The 19,005-nt window shown below is 42.1% G+C and overlaps 1 protein-coding gene across 4 annotated transcripts in view; it reads right to left on the bottom strand.

The window, feature by feature from the left end:
- The window catches only part of LOC107224739 (epithelial discoidin domain-containing receptor 1), a 143,402-nt gene that overhangs the window by 6,175 nt on the left and 118,222 nt on the right, over positions 1–19,005 (bottom strand). For 3 of the 4 annotated variants that reach the window (XM_046731157.1, XM_046731155.1, XM_046731156.1), the window contains 8 exons: positions 18,580–18,919; positions 17,838–18,049; positions 17,548–17,720; positions 15,360–15,482; positions 14,213–14,322; positions 8,218–8,418; positions 6,260–6,352; positions 20–161 (listed from right to left, as the gene is read on the bottom strand). In XM_046731157.1, coding sequence (XP_046587113.1) covers positions 20–161; positions 6,260–6,352; positions 8,218–8,418; positions 14,213–14,322; positions 15,360–15,482; positions 17,548–17,720; positions 17,838–18,049; positions 18,580–18,919 — 1,394 coding nt within the window. The remainder of the gene's footprint in view (positions 1–19; positions 162–6,259; positions 6,353–8,217; positions 8,419–14,212; positions 14,323–15,359; positions 15,483–17,547; positions 17,721–17,837; positions 18,050–18,579; positions 18,920–19,005) is intronic. The other variant, XM_015664921.2, reaches the window with a different exon arrangement.

Genomic DNA, 19,005 nt, shown 5'->3' with positions numbered 1-19,005 from the left:
CAGGATGGGATTGCATTACCAGAAAGATCGACTCCCAGGCCATCCAACGGACCGGAAGCGGCATGTTACCATCCACCTTGAAGTAGTCAGAGGCGTAGAGCTCGTTGTCCGTTCCAAAGTCCGAGATCTTTATGTGGTAAGCTTTTCCCACAAGGCAGTTCCTGCAACCAGGAGAGATTGATATTAGTCTACGGTTATCCCTTATGCAATCACGCTCACGCTGCTATTATATGAGGTAAATAAATATCGAATTCCTCGGACAAGCTCGGAAGGTTATAGTCGCCTTTTCCGAACTGTGGTTGAGGCTTCGAAAAAGTTTGAATAACATGCGTCACAGGTTCTCTGAATCTTCATAAAATACAAAAAACGACGAGTTAGCCAGTTCGAATGGAATGAATGAGGAGCTTTAAGGGAGGGTATTTTGTTATTAGTTGCAATAAAAAAATTCCAAAATGTTCTTGAAACTATAAATAATAAAGCCCTCGAACTTAAATTGCTCTGTGTTCAAAAAAAAAAAAAAAATACTCCTAGAAATAAGTATGATTGGAGACTGTCCAAGCTATATCTCCCCCTCCGTTAACGTAGATCTATATACCTAACCATTCCGGGCAGTGATAACAGATACCGGATAAAGTTTGTAACTTGAGTAGGAGAGCGGCGGACAAAGTTAATGATACATCGTCCCGACGAAGCTCGGTACTTGGTTTCTGGGTACAGGATACGTTACCCATACATACAGTTCCTTCATACACCAACGGACCTGATCGAGTCCAGGGCGCGTTATTGAATTGCTAGAATCAATTAATTTTGCCAAGCGAACAAAGCTCCAATTCGGAGGTACAGCCTCGGTAATTAGTGGGGCTTTATCGATCATCGAAATTGGCCGGCTACACTGGTCTCTCTGTGTGCCTCCGCCATGCTTTACTCTCGGCACCCTCTCGCAGAACTCGGCGATGCTTTGCCCCGTTTCCGGCTCTGCCTTGACGCTTTGCTTTGGCTTCGGCTCCGGCTTTAGCTTTGGGCTTTGCTTGGCTCGCGGACTTTGACACGGTATTCCGACGAATGGCACTGCTCTCTCAGGTCACCCTCAGCGCTCATCATTTCGTATCTGGCAAAGTCCGCGGCCCAGATGCACGGTAAAGAGGATCTACAAATATACATTTCGTAACGACGATTTCTGGGTCAACTTGCAGGTTTCCGGAGCAAAACGCGGTGCAATAAATTTATCCAAAAGATGAAAAGGGACCGTTCGAATACCTGAAGCCACATTGATTGAGGATAATTGAAATTCAAACGTAATCTCCGCGTTTTTACCGCCCGTATACAAGTTTCCCTCAGGGTTTCCTAATCGTGAGATAAGCGAGATAAAAGACCGGCGAGAAACCAGGTCCCGCATAAAGGTGGCGTGTATAGGCATGCGGTTCGCGATAAATTCCCACTTAACAAGGTGAATTGTTTATGGATCGGTGCGAGTACGTACACTTGGGGACAATGAATCTGAGACGGCTAATTTTTTACACTAGACAGTTATGTTGGCAACACAGAAAAACCTACAGCGCCACAGTCGGCCGAGCGCAAAACAAACTCAATCTCAATAAACGTAACATAATCTATGACCGTCGAATCTAACCTTAGAATACGTGTCAATCCAACAAGTCATTATCCCCGCGGTATTCTAAGGTTAGATTCGACGGTCATGGGTTATGTTATACTTATTGAGATTGAGTTTGTTTCGCGCTCGGCCGACTGTGGCGCTGTAGGTTTTTCTGTGTTGCCAACATAACTGTCTAGTGTAAAAAATTAGCCGTCTCAGATTCATTGTCCCCAAGTGTACATCTGTATCGGGAGAGCTTCGCCTGTGGGCGGTTGGATATGTACGAGAAGACTGGTCGGCGTTGCAGCTTTTCAGCGTCCTTGCGACCGTCGAAAACAGTAGTAAAGAAACCGTTCATTCCTCCACTTTGGAAGACCCTCGGGCAATTTTCACCGAGTAGTTCGACGTCACTCCGTGGCGTACTTTCAGGTGGCATAAATGCATAATTAGCCACCCTGTTCGCCTGCACGTGTGGCATTATAAATATAAGTGCGAATTGCATACTCGGACTGGACCTTGACTATAGCCTCGAGCATTATATAAGGGGTAACGCTGAATTCAGGGGCTCAAATATTCATACGAATGCATAATGAACGAGTCGTAGGTATAGTCGGTATTCAGGCACGGCGACGGGGGGGGGGGGGGGAGGCGGAGGATTTGTAACGGCGGTCCTGCAGAGGTAGGCAAATGGTCCAGTGAGATGCAGCGGAAAGCTGGTAGAGAGAGAAAGAGACAGAGAGAGAGAGAGAGAGAGAGAGTGAGGGGGTCCTCGGTTCTCCTCTACGTTTGTAACCAAAGTCGAAACAAAGGCTCGGCTCCCGGCTCAAGATCCATTCCGACGAACTCCGCAGCTTCGGGCAGCTCGAGGGTTTCGACCTCTCGACGATGCGGTCTGAAAAGTCACGTTTTTCCCAGTTTTGAGCTTTCAGTTATTCACCGTTGTCAGCGGCGGTTAGATTTTATAAATAATTTGATAGCGAAAAAAGTAATTTTGATCACGGGAAATTTTAGAGAATACTAAACCTGATGAAAATGTTCACGCGTTGAATAGTAAAATGTTTTGAAAGTACTTGGCGTGTAATTTATTACATGATTTATCTTGTAAATTTGACAAAATATATTAGAAGTCACGTAATAAATTAGATATAGTTCACTGTATTGATGATTATATGATTTTCGATCTGGTACGTCTGATGTATGTTTATCTTATCTTATCTTATCTTATAAGAAGGAAGACGAGGCAATCAAACGTTTTGAACTTCTATTTAATATTTTTAGCGAAGAATGTCCTTTTTCTTTATGACCAATCTCATTGGGTTTCTTGAGTACTCGAAAGTTTCGATTCACAAGTCGAAATTTCCTGTCGCACTAAAACTTAGAAAGCGAAGTAAAAGATAGAGATACAGCGAAATTTCTCAATCGGTGTATTAAAGGGGACAAATTCACCTTCATTTTATTTTTTTAGAAAATTTTTTGCCATTTTTTGTTGGACCCGTTACGCACTTGTGATTAGAAACCTCGAAAAATCGATGCTTCTCTTATGAGAAAAAGTAAGGTTTTCTATGGATGAGTAAATATTGAGGGGATAAAAAAAGAATTTTGTTTTGAATTACTTCGAACCAGTTTGAGGGTTGCGACCATTCGATGCGTGAATATAACACAGATCTAACGTTAGAAGAGTTTATATAATCGGAGTGCTAAATCCCAAATGAACTCGTCCCACATTATATTCAATAACCAAACCGACAGGCGTAAAATGTATGAAGGGGGGGACAGGGAGGGGCATTGAAATTTAGTTGAAACCATATTAAACCTAAGCCCCCGTGTAATTACCGCGCTCTGACAAACGGCTTTAATTATACCAACGGTTCATATTTAATAACTCTTGTCCTTACGACCATACACATGGTAGGTATGCAGGGCGTTCATTTGTGCGGTTCAAAAAAGCATTTTTAACCATCCGTAATCCCCCAAGTGTGCCCCAATTATAGGCGTAATACAATTTTTATAAATCGATCTCGAAATTTTCCCTCTCCTGAAAACGGATGATTGAATAAAAGAAGCTAATTCATACTGCACTTGATATTTCGCACACTTTCCACACTGAGAGAAATTTTTAGTTCCGGTTACCGCTCAGTCCTTGACTATTTTCATTTTTTTACCACAATCGAAAAATATAGTTCTAGGTAGAAAATGAAAATTAGTTTTCTAGCTGTTACCGGAGAGTCTAGTATCCGTTACTATTCTTTCTCATTACGATCACTGTTGCTATATTTTCTTGCAACTGTTGCGAAAATTTAACGCTTGTGCAACGATAAATTGACGTTAAAGCCTTGTTTAACTAAAAAAGTAGAGTAAACCGAAGAAACTGATTTTATGTTGCAATTATTAAAAAAAGATCGACGATAGCGCAAAATGGTTAGGCGTACCTCGTTTTTCGTAATCTCAACAATATACAAACAGTTTTTTTAAAGATACCCGTTTTACTGAATTTTTCTAGGTACTATAACAAATGAAATTTTTCTCAGTTCAAGTGAAAATTTCTGCTGCTACGAATCTTCACAAAAATCGGAACATTTCGTATTGTTTTTTTTACCAAATTGCAAGCATGGCATAGTTTTTCGCAACGGATTGTTAATTGTCATGAAAATCTACAATTATCTATAAGAACTATATGCATATTTACAATTTCGTAAGAAATGTCAAAATTTCCTAAAAAATTCGTAGAAAATTGTAGAAATGATTTTCACCAGCGTTTTAATCCATTTTTCGAGTTAATTAGACAGTCTTGTTTCATGAAGCGAGTGAAACGTAACTTCCTGATTTCTGATTATTTCGATACAATCTCCGTCCACGGTTATCGACCATTGCCTGCTGGTTGCGGTGCTGCAGGGTATTCGTCGGTATCGATTTCACTCCGAAACCAGAGTATAGGCGCATTTCAATAACTGAAATCTTGTACTACGGCGGGGGAAGGTCGTGTATGTCGTGTCTACCGTTGGGTATAGGTACTGACCATCTGGCTCGCATAAGTAGGTACGCGTCCACAGACACTGAACAATTCTCCACGATCATGTCGTACATACCTAAGTAGGTAGATACGTGTAGACGTACAAACGTGTAGACGTATAAACGTGAACGTTCCCGCGGACAAGAATTAGGTATATATGTATGTAACGATGGTCGAGATCAAAGGATTTGTTATACACAATTCGAGATTCTCTAAGAATGACCAAAAACAATTATAATCGATTTTCGATTAAAAACCCTCTCGGACAATTTCCATTGAATCGATTATTTTTCCCCCGATTAATCGAGTATGATCGATTAGTTTTCAAACTCGATCAATCGACCGATAGCCACTAAGCTGAAAATAATCGATGCATCGATCAATCGAATCCAAAAAAATAATCGAACACAACTCGATTGAATCGGTTAAAGTTAATCGATTAATCGATTATCTCGTATTTCTTTAAAAACGGTGCATATGAAACCAAAATTTCGTAAATTTCAATACGTAGTCTCAACAGTGGAAAAGTTTTTTGATAGTTTCTAGTTTCATTAAAAATATTGTTCAATTTCAGATGAAAATGTTTATTCATCTCTTTCACTAATTACATCAAATAGTTATTTAGTAAATAAGAACATGATAACAATCGATACTTTAATTACATAAATTGATGTTTATTTTACCTCGTTAATATGGGAGTAAAAAAAAAAAAGAAAACCGATTGTGAGGAAAAACAATCGATTCGGTCGATTAATCGAGTTTAAAAAATAATCGATCTAATCGATCATCGCTTATTTTTGGTCATTCTTAATTTGTCCGTTAGCCATTCGCTCTTGTATTTTATACACCGTGCAGATGAAGGATAAAAGAACAAAACAGTTTGCGGCTACCACGACCAGCATAAACGGGAGCGCAAATATTTGCCATGTGTAATTATAACTTCGCAGGCCTCATTGTCAATATGTGACGTATATCGTTATTACTATTACTATTATTATTATTTATATAGACCAAATGGCTGCGGAGGTCTAATTGCCACGGGTGATTCGAGCTACCGGTGAATTTATTCCCAGAAGAGTACGAGCGAGGTCGGTAGGGCGATGTGTGTTCGGACAGTCGGCAGAAGTGCTAAGGCCTAACGAATTGACGGCGCTGATTTCCCCGTGGATCCCTCGTATCGTTCGATTTCCTCCACCACTTCGTCTTATACTCCTCCTGTTTTACACCCACGGCAAAGCGAACCGAACCGAACCGAATCAAACCGATACGAACGAATGTTTGTTTTCGGCTTATGGAAATACACTCCAGGGTAAAATAATATTCGATTTGATGTACCAAAAATTAATACTTTTATCGGCATTGATGCGAAGCGGTGAGTTCCGCCTCTCTGACATTCAAACCTCACCCCTACCTTCCATATTCCCTCCTTGATTCCTACGAATCTCAAAACGGCGAGGGTGTCTACTTTTTTTGGCGACCGTGAAATCGAGGAAAACACAAGTAAAAGGATCGCAAGTGAAAACTTCTCTCATTGCCAGTGGATTCGATAAGTTCGATCCGATAATAATGACGTAGGTTAAAGAAGAGAGAAAGAGATCAAAAACAAAAACTGGTAATGGAATAGGAAAAAAAAAACATGGCTTATATCGACTCACCTCGTCGCCAGATCCCGGTGTACGAAGTTAAGATTCTCCAGGTAACGCATCCCCGAAGCTATTTGGGCTGCCATGTAGATGAGACAGTTGAAACTGCGTAAAAAGAGGTGGAAAAAATAAATTAAACAATAACAATTATTTATTATTATTAATTTATTCGATATACGTTTATTTCAGTTTTTCGAATATCCCGATTCGACGCGAAGTTCTAACGTGTTTCCAATTAATTATTTCGCCGTTTGATACTCGCCTAGCTGTGGCTAAATACACCTGTGTCAGTTTATAACGAATACCGTACGCGGGAGTATCAATAGTTTTCAATATTTCAAAGGGTATGATATTGGAACAGAGATATAGGGGAGAAAAAAGGTCGAGGAATTTTTATTTAATCAACTGAGTACTGGTATAGGTATATAATATGTATAATATTTGTTTCATCGCAGTACAGCCGTTAGTTTCCGGTATACCGGTTATCATTATATGCGTATGCATCGTGCGAATTCTCTCCAATTAGCGAACCAAAACGAAAAATGGAATATAAAAAACCGAAAGAGAGAGAGGGGCGGGGGGGGGGGGGGGGGGGTAAAGGGAGAAGGAAAAAATACGTATTCCTGCATCGAACTTTACACGAGTTTTCACTCTGCTCTGTACGCACATAACACACACATATATATATATATATATATATATGTATTTGTATATAGGTATGCATGGATATACATACCTATAATGTATGATAAATACTTGCCGTTGAAAGGGAAAAGTAAATACGGACAAATTTAATTGAAATGGCAGAAACGGGAGTGTAAAACAAGAAGTGAGAACAAAAAAAAAAAAAAAATAATACCAGCGTTAGAATTTGAAATGACTTGATTTTCACTGAACCGAAAACTCAAACTGAATCATCGGATATGCTCGTTCGTATGTACAAATTTCCATACAGGATTTATTATGGAATATACGTGGAATAAGTCTGTAACTCTTCGTAAATGCAGAGGGGGGGAGGGGGGGGGGGTCACGAGGAAGATCTGATTTTTGCAGGTAAAATCTACTCGAGGGTTCAGAGATGAGAGAGAGAGAGAGAGAGAGAGAGAGAGAGAGAGAGAGAGAGAGAGAGAGAGAGAGAGAGAGAGAGAGAGAGGGAGGGAGGGAGGGAGGGAGGGAGGGAGGGAGGGAGGGAGGGAGGGAGGGAGGGAGGGAGGGAGGGAGGGAGAGAGAGAGAGAGAGAGAGAGAGAGAGAGAGAGAGAGAGAGAGAGAAAACGAGAAAACGAGCAGAGGTAGGCAGGGTAATAAAATTGGTTGGAAAATCCATTTTGAGGGAAACTTTTTCTTCAATACATGACTGTACGTGTACGTAAACGCGTGTATGCATACGTGCGCACACATATTTTTATATTCTATATATGTATAATATATGAGCTGTGCGCGTACAACGTTTCGAGTGGATAACGCTGTTTGCCGGGAGTTCACACAGAGGGGGAAGGAATAAAAGTCTTTTGTTCGCGCGTTTCCTTTCTTTACGTTTTCTCTTTTCTCATTTTTTTTTTTTTTTTTTTTACCTTCTTATTATTATTTTTTTATTTATTTATTTTTTTCACCTCTCTCAGGTATTCAATTATATTGATTTTTTTTTTTTAATTTCATCCCTTGTACGCGTATTTCTTATTACCCAGATCTTCAGATTCCCGTCTTTGTTCACATTCGTACGTCATATAAGTTTTTTTTTTTTTAAATTTTTTTGTTGTATTTTATTCATCGGCCTCATTCCCGTATGGTTATATTTCACCGGTTTAATACCGCATCGAAACTTTTACACCGTGTAGACATAAATCAGTTGGGTTTCCCTCGATGTCCGTTTAATGGGAAAGTTTCACGATCAGATATTAAGGGGGATTTTTAAAGGTGGAAAATTGGACGACGAGCCTATCATTCGTAGAAAAATCTTTATTTTACTTACCTGAGCGTCTTCACTCCCATCGGCATCGAATGAGCGTCTTCGGCCGTGATGTGGGTCTTCAAAAATTGGCAAAGATCACCGTGATCCAGGTATTCCATAACCACGCAGAAAGGCTCCTCTCTGCAACAGGCACCGAGGACTCTGGCGATGTTTCGATCCTCGAGGGCTGCGAGGATCCTTACGTCACGCTGAAAGTCGAGCCTGCGAAAAGTCAACGCTGTGCATTGAGTAAAATTTCATTGCTTGCTGCATTCGGAGAATGGAGTTTTCGAATTTATCAAATATGGTGAAATTATTCCTTTTACCGTTCGTAAAAGTGTTGTTTCATCCAAGAAAACAACGAAAATAGTCACCAGAACAACAGTTTGTGTTGCCGATTGAAACCAAATTTATTCGACTTGACGAAATATTTTTTCGCCGCATTTGATAGACAGTAATAATTGCTAAATTCGATTAATTTGCTTTTGTAAAAAATAAAAATAAAAAACGTTAGAATATTGGATGACAGAACAGGAGAGTTTTCATTATTTTAACCCCTTCGTCAATTTTGATAGTTTGTTTGATTTCACATCCGCCATTTTGGATTTAGAAATCATCAAATTCTGACTTCGGATTCTTGATTAGCGACTCCAAAAACCCCCCGATCAACAAAATTCAGGTCAAAACATTGAGTTGAAAAATGTGTGACTGAAAGGGTTAAATGTTCTATAATTACAGTAAAAGCTCTTTTCGAATTGTCGATTGTATCTCAACTTGTGTTGTATGTAAATTTTTTCTCAAACATTTATATGAGATGCTACGCTGTTTCATTCGTGTTCGCCGACTTTTCTTTCTTCTCTTTTCCCAACTTTTGATACCATGGGATGCGGTAGCGATTCAGCGTTCTAGGTACTCATCGTTAACAAAGTTTCGAGCTCACGAAAACCAGATCAGTTATAATACCTCGTCAGTTTGCAAGACGGTTCTTATAATAACACCGACTCACTTAAGGGGTGGTCGAGTACTTAGGCCCAGGACTTGTCGGAGCTTATTGCGAGTGTCGCTACGACGATACCAGATGTGTATAAGGATACTTTCGCCGTATTGCCGAAGGCGGGGGGTAGGGTGAATAAGGGTGAGGGGCAGAAGCCGGGCAAGCTGGAAGTAATGGCTGTCTCGCGTGATAACTTAATAACTGTGTTGTCGGGAAAAGTACACGGTATCGATTCACCTTGTACACCAGCTAGACGAACCGCCGTCCTTCCTAGGTAAGGCATATATGGATTCTATTTGAGTTAGAGACGTACACTGGCAGCGATAACCGCACTTAGGCTACTACGCTTCTATATTCTATGCGTGATGTGCCTATAAATTGGACGTCGTTACGCATAAATTGTCGCAAAGATGATTATGGGACATGATTGTGTTTCGTGGCACATGTGCTTTAACCTTTGTAATGTATTTATTACAATACAAGAAGAAACGGAACTTTGTACAGTTAGCGTAGCGTCTATCTTAGCTTTATCGATCCAGTGTTGCCAACCTATCACACGAATATTTCTTTAAATGGCGCTACAATAATTCTTTATATTTATCATTTTCAGGAGTGATGTTTGACGGTATTGAAACTCAATAAATACAGGACATACGTAATATATTTCGTGTCTTCGTTTTACAACGTGGTAAATTTTCCTTGAAATATATTATGATGATTACCGAACCAGGTAACAAAGACAGATTTATATCCTACAATCTGAATTATAAGTATAAAGATACTAGGAACTTTTAGCCATACAATTGCAGACGCTATCTAATTGGTGCATATTTTCTCAGTAACCTCAAAATTGGTTAATTCTTAGTCTATTTCTTCGATTTTACAGACCATTTTTAGAGATTTAAATATCAGTCTTGAGATTTCGTCGGAGACCTTCAGATGTTCTTCATATTCGAGCCTAAACGACAATATTTATGCATATAAGAACACAATTTTTCTTTTTTCATTGAACAGACTCTTAATTTCTACAGATCTAAAGAAATTTCTTTAGGGTTGGCAGCGCTGCACTGATGGCGTCAGTAACGACTACATGACTCCAAAAAAAAAAGAAGACCATAGAACAAAAACTGTCTAGAGGATCAACTCAATCTATGTCTTAAGTCTACCTTTATAGTTAGCCACTCTCTCATTGGCTTATTATATTTCCAAAAGAGACAAAACGAACATCATAACCGACAAATAATACCTACAAGCCTGTTAATTTTCAATCTTCTGCTTCCGCAGTTTTGATTATGCACGAATGCTTGTAACGAAGGACACTTTGTATTCGGTCGCTTGGATCTTATCTTGTCTCAATATCCCTGTATACTTATCCATAAACGCGTAATTCGATGACATTTGAGTCTTAGTCTTTTTTCTCTCGCTATAAACGTCGAGTACCTACGGGGTATGATAAACCGTTAAACTTTGTCATTACGACCCCTTTCCCGTTTCACCCTCCGCGCAAGTTTTGTGCGACCCGCATGTGGGCCGAAAAGGGCTTTCACCCTCGTTTTACATTGCAAATTTTGACCCGCACCATACCGGACATCGAGTAGGCACTATATTGAATGGAAAAACGCGCGAACTTGCCGCTGCAGAATAATTGTTCACTTATTTTTACCGCTTGGTTTGGTACATAACACGTATTAACAACCGCGTTGTTGAAAATTTATTTCAAACCGTCAATTGATCTTGCATACGATGAATTGAACAAACCAGCAGGACTCTAACACTAAAGAACTTTCCTGCATTTTGAACATTTTCGGTTTTTTAACACTCTGAACACTGCAGATTGCGAAGTTTGGTTGTTTTACAAATTACACCTGAAATAAAATCCACCACCGTTTTAAAGTTCCGAGTGGTAGGCATGATCGCAGGATTCCGATTCCTGCCATACGTACCTTGAAGATGGAAAACTCTTTGTGATTTCGGTGAGAATCCTTCGAGCTGTGCTCTTTTCGCAAAGGAATATAAGGAGCACGATCTCGGAACAGAGGGTGCTCTGTTATTTTTAATATAGTAGGTACGAAGCGAGTTCAGTGATGGTGGAGGATCGAGGGTTGGCCTGCGGGACGTGATACCGACTATGACACATAAAACACCCTTATCTCCCGTGTCAGCAATGCCGAGGCGAGGCGAGGCGAGGCGTTGCGTTCGTTTGCGTATAAACCTGCACGCAGGGTAGCAAACGCGTGTCTACATCCCCCAGGTTCTATAATCTCGCCAAAAGCAAACAGCTCACGTCAGAGACCCGCGAGGTGTTGCGGACACAACGGAAGCAGCTGATGTAGGCGCACGGAGTCCCGACTTTCCGATAAGCGATTGAAAAAAAAAGAGTAGCATGGGGCGGGGTTGGAGTTCCGAATTTGAAATCATCCGGAAGCGCCTGATTCCGATTTATTTTCTGGCGAAACTTGAAGTGAAGAAATCAAACTTTGAAGAAACGACAAAGTTGCGAATGGTCGGAAACCCGACGGTTCAAAGTTCCGAAACGCAAGATTACGAAAATTCAAGTTACGATAGAGCAAAGTTCCGGAAAGTAAGAAAAACTCGAAAAATAAAGTTTCGATAGAGTGAAATTCCGAAAATTAAAATATACACACTCAGCGTAGTTTACTCGATGAGTGGGTGTGAAAAATCAGAAAAACTGAAAATCAGAATGACCAGGACAAACAAAGGAAGATCAAAGTGGTGAAATTTCACCGAGCCAGAAATTCACGGACCTGAAAATCTTCGATCATTCGGAACTTTGATGTTTCAGATTTTTAAATCTTCTTATTTTCGCACCTTCGGAACTTTGACTTGTCTGATTTACACTATTCTGGTATTTTACCTTTTTGGAACTTTGAGCCTCGGGTTTCAGATCATTCGAAACTTTGAAGTTTCGTCAAAATTTGATTTCTTTACCGTAAGTTTCGCTACCGGAAAATTCGGAATTCGGCGTTTTTAGAACTTTTCAAATTCGGAATTTCAACCCCGCGCCAGTACGAGAACTAAACCAACTATTTTCGAGCGACGTAATTAATCGCGAAAAATCATTCTCCTAAATTCTACGTCATTTGCGGATTATAAAGATGCTGGACGTGTTTAAAAAGTACAAAGATCACATACGTCGCAGAGAATAGTTGGTACAAGGTATTCGATCCCGCGTCATCGCGACCGTATTATTATAGAGATTCCAGCTCCGCAGTTCAGTGAAGTTCCTCCCTATCTCCCGGTCATTGTATGCAAATGTATTCATTCCTTTTCAAAGAAACGACAAACTCGCCTTTTTCTGATGTCTAGCCCGATACTGGAGAAGAGGCATAAGGCAGCTCTGGGCCGGCGAATAATCGTCCGAGAATCGGATTCACGCAGACGAGCAGTGTCCACGTTCAATGGACGTACGGCTGAACTTTCAGGACTGCGAAACCTGCGCTAACTCATACCATGAAAAATCCCCGTCCCGATGTAACACATACGCGGACATACACGCGTGTGTGTGTGTTTACCTACGTAGAGACGAAAACGTGTGTCCTTTGTAAACCAGCCGCTGATATGTGCTTCGCTACCGCGTCGCGACGCTTTGTATCCTTTATGTACATCGAAATATGAAATTTAATGTTATATACACGGGTATATAATGCATGTACGTATGTACATAGATATTCTTTGTATAACACACGTATGTGTACATACGCACATTGTACATACGTAACCCACTATTCGACGAGTCTGTCATTGCGGAATTGTTGTATGCTCGGTAGCATTGTATAAATATACAATAATGTTACTCCCTCTGTGTATCGTATAATGTATAATCTATAGCCTAATTTAAGGGGGTGCCCTGGTCGATTTCGACGTTGACGTATATATATACATATATATATTCAAGTATCGAATTCCACGTGTCTGAAACGCGGAAAAGGGCTAAACACACCCGTTTTATACACAATTCCGAACAAAAATACTCCAATTCATTTTCATTTGACGCGGAAACAAAGAAACGGCACGGATTCTACGGAATGGCAATAGTAGATTCGTAGAATTCATACCGTTTCTTTTATTTCTGCGTAAAATAAAAATGTATTGGAATGTTTTTGTTCAGAATTGCGTATAGAATGGAACTGTTGAGACCTTTTCTTTTTGCCTTCGAGATACGTGAGCGTCGATATCTGGATATATACATACGTTAACGTCGAAATCGACCAGGACACCCCCTTAATGTCCTTTCGTGAGGTTTCGTCGCGGCGTACTCAAAGCGCTTCGAAACTGATCCTTACATCTTATATGTATATTCCAGTACTGTACATAGGTATAAATATCTACGTGTATACGTATATTGAGTTTTACATAAATGGACACGTGAGGGGCATCGCGGAGATCAAATGGCTCCTGGTATTTTTTTTTTTATTCACAAAGTCCAAAAAAAAAAACATTTGATTAAAAAAAAAATATCCAGAAGCCCAGGGACGCGACGTTCTCTGACGGATCGTTCAAAGGGTTGCGCTGGACCGTTGAATAAATTTCATTCAACAACGCGAGAAGAAAGAGAAGAATGACAATGAAAAAAAAGCATAAAAAAAGAAAAAAAAAAAAAAACGCACGACCGAGTACGAGACGAAAGTAAAGGTAATCCAGTGAGACGTGTATTGGAAAAGAGAAAAAAAAAAAAACGTTCCGCAGAACGGTCGGGTGAGTAAAAAGCATTGTTTCTTGATATTGCGAAAAACACAAAACAGAAATCGAAAAAAAAAAGAAAAATGAAAGAAAAATTGAACGAATAAATAAATGACGATTCGGCTTTTGGTGAAAAAGAGGAAAAAGATAAACCCTACAAGGGTAAGGTAAAGCAGAGCAAAGGTCGAGAGTGCAAGGGGAATCGAAGGGTCCTTTAGGGTTGGGAAGGATAGACAGGCGTCTGGAGTGTATGTATATCATATCTTGCGATACAGTGGGCGGCGGTAGTGAAATAATGCAAATATCAATCTGCATACTTACTTCTCTTTTTCGTTGGCATCCGGAAGGAGGAACTTTACTGCCACGAGTCTTTTACCGAGGGTTGCCGTCGTCCCGTATTCCGGTATGCCCTCGGCCTCGGCGACGTACACCTTTATAAGCATAAATTTTTCTCTTTCATAAACTGAAACTGAATATATACCTCAATATATACATGTAAAGAGAAGCTTGGCGGGAAGGCGAAGAGGGCACAAGATGCAGGCCTGCGCCCCTCCGGAGGATTTAACAAAAGGCCAATTCCGACCCGGGGAATCGGCTTGCATTTTACGCTACAAATTTCTCCTTTCTTTCTTTCTTTATTTCGTTTTGTTTGAATTTTCTTCTTTTTTTTTCTTCTCCCACTTCTCCTCTAGGCATATACCTACTACCCTGGTTGAAATAATAATAGAAAACGAACAAAATCGACCACTGCAACATTTTTACCCCATCTCTCCGATTCCCGATGATCTCCTCCTCCAATTCACACGCGTCATAAGCGCTGGATGCTCAGAGCTCCGCAGTGAAACCGATTAAGCACCTCGGATGAAATTTTCTATCCTTTGTTAGTGGGATCAGAGCTGGAGTATAGGCGGAGATTCAGGGGTCCCGAAGAAAGGGAAACAATTAACCTCATTAACCCGTTCAAAACCTGCTATTAAAGATCCATCGCGGAAGGCGGGTGTTTATTATACAGCGATGATGAAGCAGTTATTTTCTTCATTGTAGTTGAACATCGACTCGTCGACGATATCCTTATGTAAGAGAAGCCAGCAGCATTGGTTCCAGAACCAACCCGATGCAGCAATAGCAGTGGCCACGTTCTTACATATACATTATATATCCTTTCCAAGAGCTGCATCACTCGGTCAGACGTCTGCTTCTCCCGATCATTGTGTTTGGTCTATTTCGTAACCGGTTCACGGGGTGAATATATGGTATGGTATGGTATGGTATGGTAAAACGGTACGAGAGTACGCGTGGGCGCGTTCACAGACAGCCGTTGATTCGTTTGAAAACTTTTTCAACCAAGTCTGCGTGGGTATGTAGGTGTTACTCGAAATTCATCGAATTTAGCGAGTAAACCAGAGAAAGAGAGAGAGGGAGAGAGAGAGAAGTGATGGAAAGGGTTGCGTCTACCGCACATAGTTACCGTTCCAAAAGCGCCCTCGGCCAGCTTTGAGAGCATGCGTAGTCGATGGCGTGGGAAGAGGGGCACGCTGGTCTGCTCCAGGCGTCGCTTCAGGGCCGAGAGAACCTCCTGTTGCGTCGGCGACTGAAAATGTTAATCACATTTCTAATAATGCACGATCGGCCATCACGCCATGCCTGCCTCCTAACGTCGTTACAATCGACCCACTCCCACTATGCACGATTCAGAGTTAACTGCACGCAACGTGTCCGCATCATTATCATACATTCCAGCCCCTATCGGACCCATCGGAGTATCGCGCTGCCCGTACCAAAAACCACTTTGAGCATTTGCTCGGCGATCAGCATAACGAGCTGTACTGGTCAACACGTTACTCCGCAGTGGAACGTCTGCTTGGAGTATGACGAAAGCTTGGATTGAGCATTAGTGTCGTAAGACGCTATAGCGGTTTCTAACGTTGCAGGTATGAGCTGTTCCGGAAATTGATCGACACTTCCATCGGCGGCAGTGTCGGAAGGACTACCGCAGAAATTGACGATACGATGGATTGGAATGGTCTTGGGTATCCTGTACACGCTATGCGGTCAGATACCTTATATACCATAAGAATCGGGGATCTCGTGACGAATGTCGAGTGTCATTATCACCGGGTAGTATCAGCTCCCCACGGGCTGGGAATGATCGGTAGCTAACTATTGCACGGATCTGTTGAGACAACGTAAACAGATAGTTAAGAAACACGCACAGTGTCGAGTATTTGGGTTAAACAGTATCTATTTTCAGTCTGCAGGGATACATCGGAGCAAGTCCGGATGGTTCAATAGAGGCCTAAGACCGAGGAAGCTTGAATCAAGAACGGGAAACCCGTACCAAAACCGAGACCCCTTGGAGGGTCGGTAGGTGCCTCACTCTATGACTCGGGGAACAATGGGCAACCCTCAGGTTCAAAGAGAAACGCGTTCGCGTTCAGGGGTCACGAATACGGTCGGTTGGTCGGTTGGTCTCCAATCCCAGGGCACAGACACCACGCACCGTGAGAATTGTACATACCTGTGCCTAGAAGCAACGCGGCATATAACGGAACGATAACGATAACGCGGCAGCTTGCAGGGCCTGCAGAAGCGAATCAAGTTCCGCTTCGTCTGTTTCGAGCACGGCGACGTCAATCAGATTCGGTATTGTAACGCGCAATCCGAAGACCCGAATGGCTCCATTTGGCATTATAAAGGGCTGGTATTGTCGGAGCGAAGGATGAGGGTGCTCACCCCCCAACGACGACCTTCTTTAGTTTATTTTATTCTTTTTCAACCAGAGGCAGGAATTCATCGGTGGTGATATACGCTTGTTCCTCTGCACAACGTGTAGCGTGTTTGTACACAGTGCGTCGTTTGCGGCCGGGATACAAACCGGCCAAGTGATTATACGCCGCTAACACTTCCCACCTCGCTATTTAACGACCCGAGTTTAAACGGTAACGGGCGTTCTTCGACCGCGAAATGACGATACATTCGCCTCGTCCCTTCTGCGTATGCAGAGTATAAGTTTTCAAGAATTATCACAACGCGTTATAACACCGACGAATCGATTCCTTTTGGCAAATTGATGACGGAACGGTTGTGGGATAACGTTCATGCTTTACAACGAGCATGCACGAGGATCTTCAACTGGAATTGGTTTTAATAAAGATCCGGAGGCGAGTCGAGTAAGGGGGCATTGATGATCGTGCAGAACTGGTTGGTAACTGATCGCAAATTGCATCCACCGACAGTCGCTGATTCGGTTCGTCGATTTTACACCTTTCGATTCCCGGGAAATGGTCTCCTAAGTCAGAGAATAAGAGCCGATCAGAGAAACGGTGTGACCGAAATTAACGTTCTCCACATCGATGCTGGCTTGGCTGATTGTGAGATATCAAGTCTTGTGGTTTCAAAGTGCGTAACACTCATGAGGAAAATTAAAAGGACATATTTGTGAAAATTCGCATTTGATGCAGTAACAGATGGACTTGCGTTCACATTGTGACAATCATTCCAATCCTTGAACGACATTCTTACTAAACAACTACCCTTCCGTACACTACAAGACTGATTCTCACACCGCGAGGACAAATCCTTTCGTCACCGTACCATACGTGAACTTTCGGTCTACCCTTTTCCTCCATGGTGTGCAAAAGAGGGAAGAGTCTGACCTTCTTATCCTCGGGTTTGCTTCCGCGGGAAGATTCCTTCGAGAAGAGGCTTTCCTGGTCGCTCGCTCCGCTCGACAAGATCCTCGGAACTCCATCGGGGTTCAGGAGTGGTACTGTGCCAAGTTCGGGAACCGCGTAGTCGTAGGACGTGTCGACGCCGCCGTTGGCGTAAACTGCGACAAAGATAGAGGAAGGGGAAGGTTGAGGGTGGGCGACTATTGATCCATTGGGGGTTGGATCTTACATGCGACACTTGTCGAAGCCGCGTTCGGCGACAGTCCGCAACCTACCTGACTGATTGATGCTACCGCCTCCTCCCTTGTTGTTAAGCATCATGTCCTTCATCTCCATCACCACCGTGCTGTAGCTGTAGTAAGGCGCGTATTTCAACGCCCTGTACGGCTCCTGGTAATCGTCCAGCTTCACGATGTCCAGCAGTCGGTTTCCCAGGTCCCGTGGAAGGGTTGGCAGCGATCCTCCTGCGTACCTGCGACCCACGTAACTGTAGTCGTTGCCGATTGGCAATCGAAAGTTCAACGAGCTTACGAATCAATTTGATAACCAATTGGACGCTAACTTTTTTCATGTACGAAGTGATCGGTGGTTCATAACCGTCCACAAAGCTTCGTGAGACAAGTGTTTTTCAGTCTTTTACGATTGATGGAATTCGGTAAGTTTCTGGATATTGGTTTTAACGAAGATCAATAATTGATGTTTCTTTTTTAAAAAAGTTCTTTACCTTTCTTCATTCATCAAAATTCCAAACAATCCAAAACTTGACATCTGATTATCAAGAGTAAAATTATTCTATTTATTTATAAAAAGTTTAATGCATAGCAAGCGAATACAGGCTTTTTTTTTGTTGACGTGATTTGAATGAGGAATGTCTAGTAGTGATTTGACGGTTGAAATTTCATGTAAATCGAAAAAGTTTGGAGGTTCCGCGAAGCGCCTCTTTGAAGGGGAAACAAGAATCCTTAACTACAACGATGTTATTCTTTCAAAAAAAAAAAAACAAGCATCTCAACTCACCTCTCGTCGTCCTCAAGAGTGTAAGCCATAAGGGCTGCGCCCTTTTCGACTGTGGCGCAGGTGGATCCAAGGTGAGAGGGTGCTTTGCCGGTCATGGGACTTGCGAAGCACTTTCTCTGCCTGTGCCGGGATACGATGAGGAAAATGGCGACTGCAAGAAGGAGGATAACGGCGGTGAGGACGCCGATGACGACGGCCATGTAGGTCGGGTCGTCGTGCTTCGCTGTAGAGACGGGCAGCTCGCCGTCGTTGGCGGCATCCTTCTCGACGAAGACGTCGCCCAGAGGTGGCGGTTCCGTCGACGGTGGTTCTTCGGGGGTGAAATTGCCGTGGGCAACGTCTGCGGGTGGCAATAATAGGAGTGTTAATTGCGGGAGGAGAAGACTATCAAGCCGGCGATAAGCACGCGCCGAAATTTTCTCCGGA

Source organism: Neodiprion lecontei, chromosome 2, assembly GCF_021901455.1.
Source record: "Neodiprion lecontei isolate iyNeoLeco1 chromosome 2, iyNeoLeco1.1, whole genome shotgun sequence".
NCBI lineage: Eukaryota > Metazoa > Arthropoda > Insecta > Hymenoptera > Diprionidae > Neodiprion > Neodiprion lecontei.
This window is presented reverse-complemented; position numbering and strand designations above follow the sequence as displayed.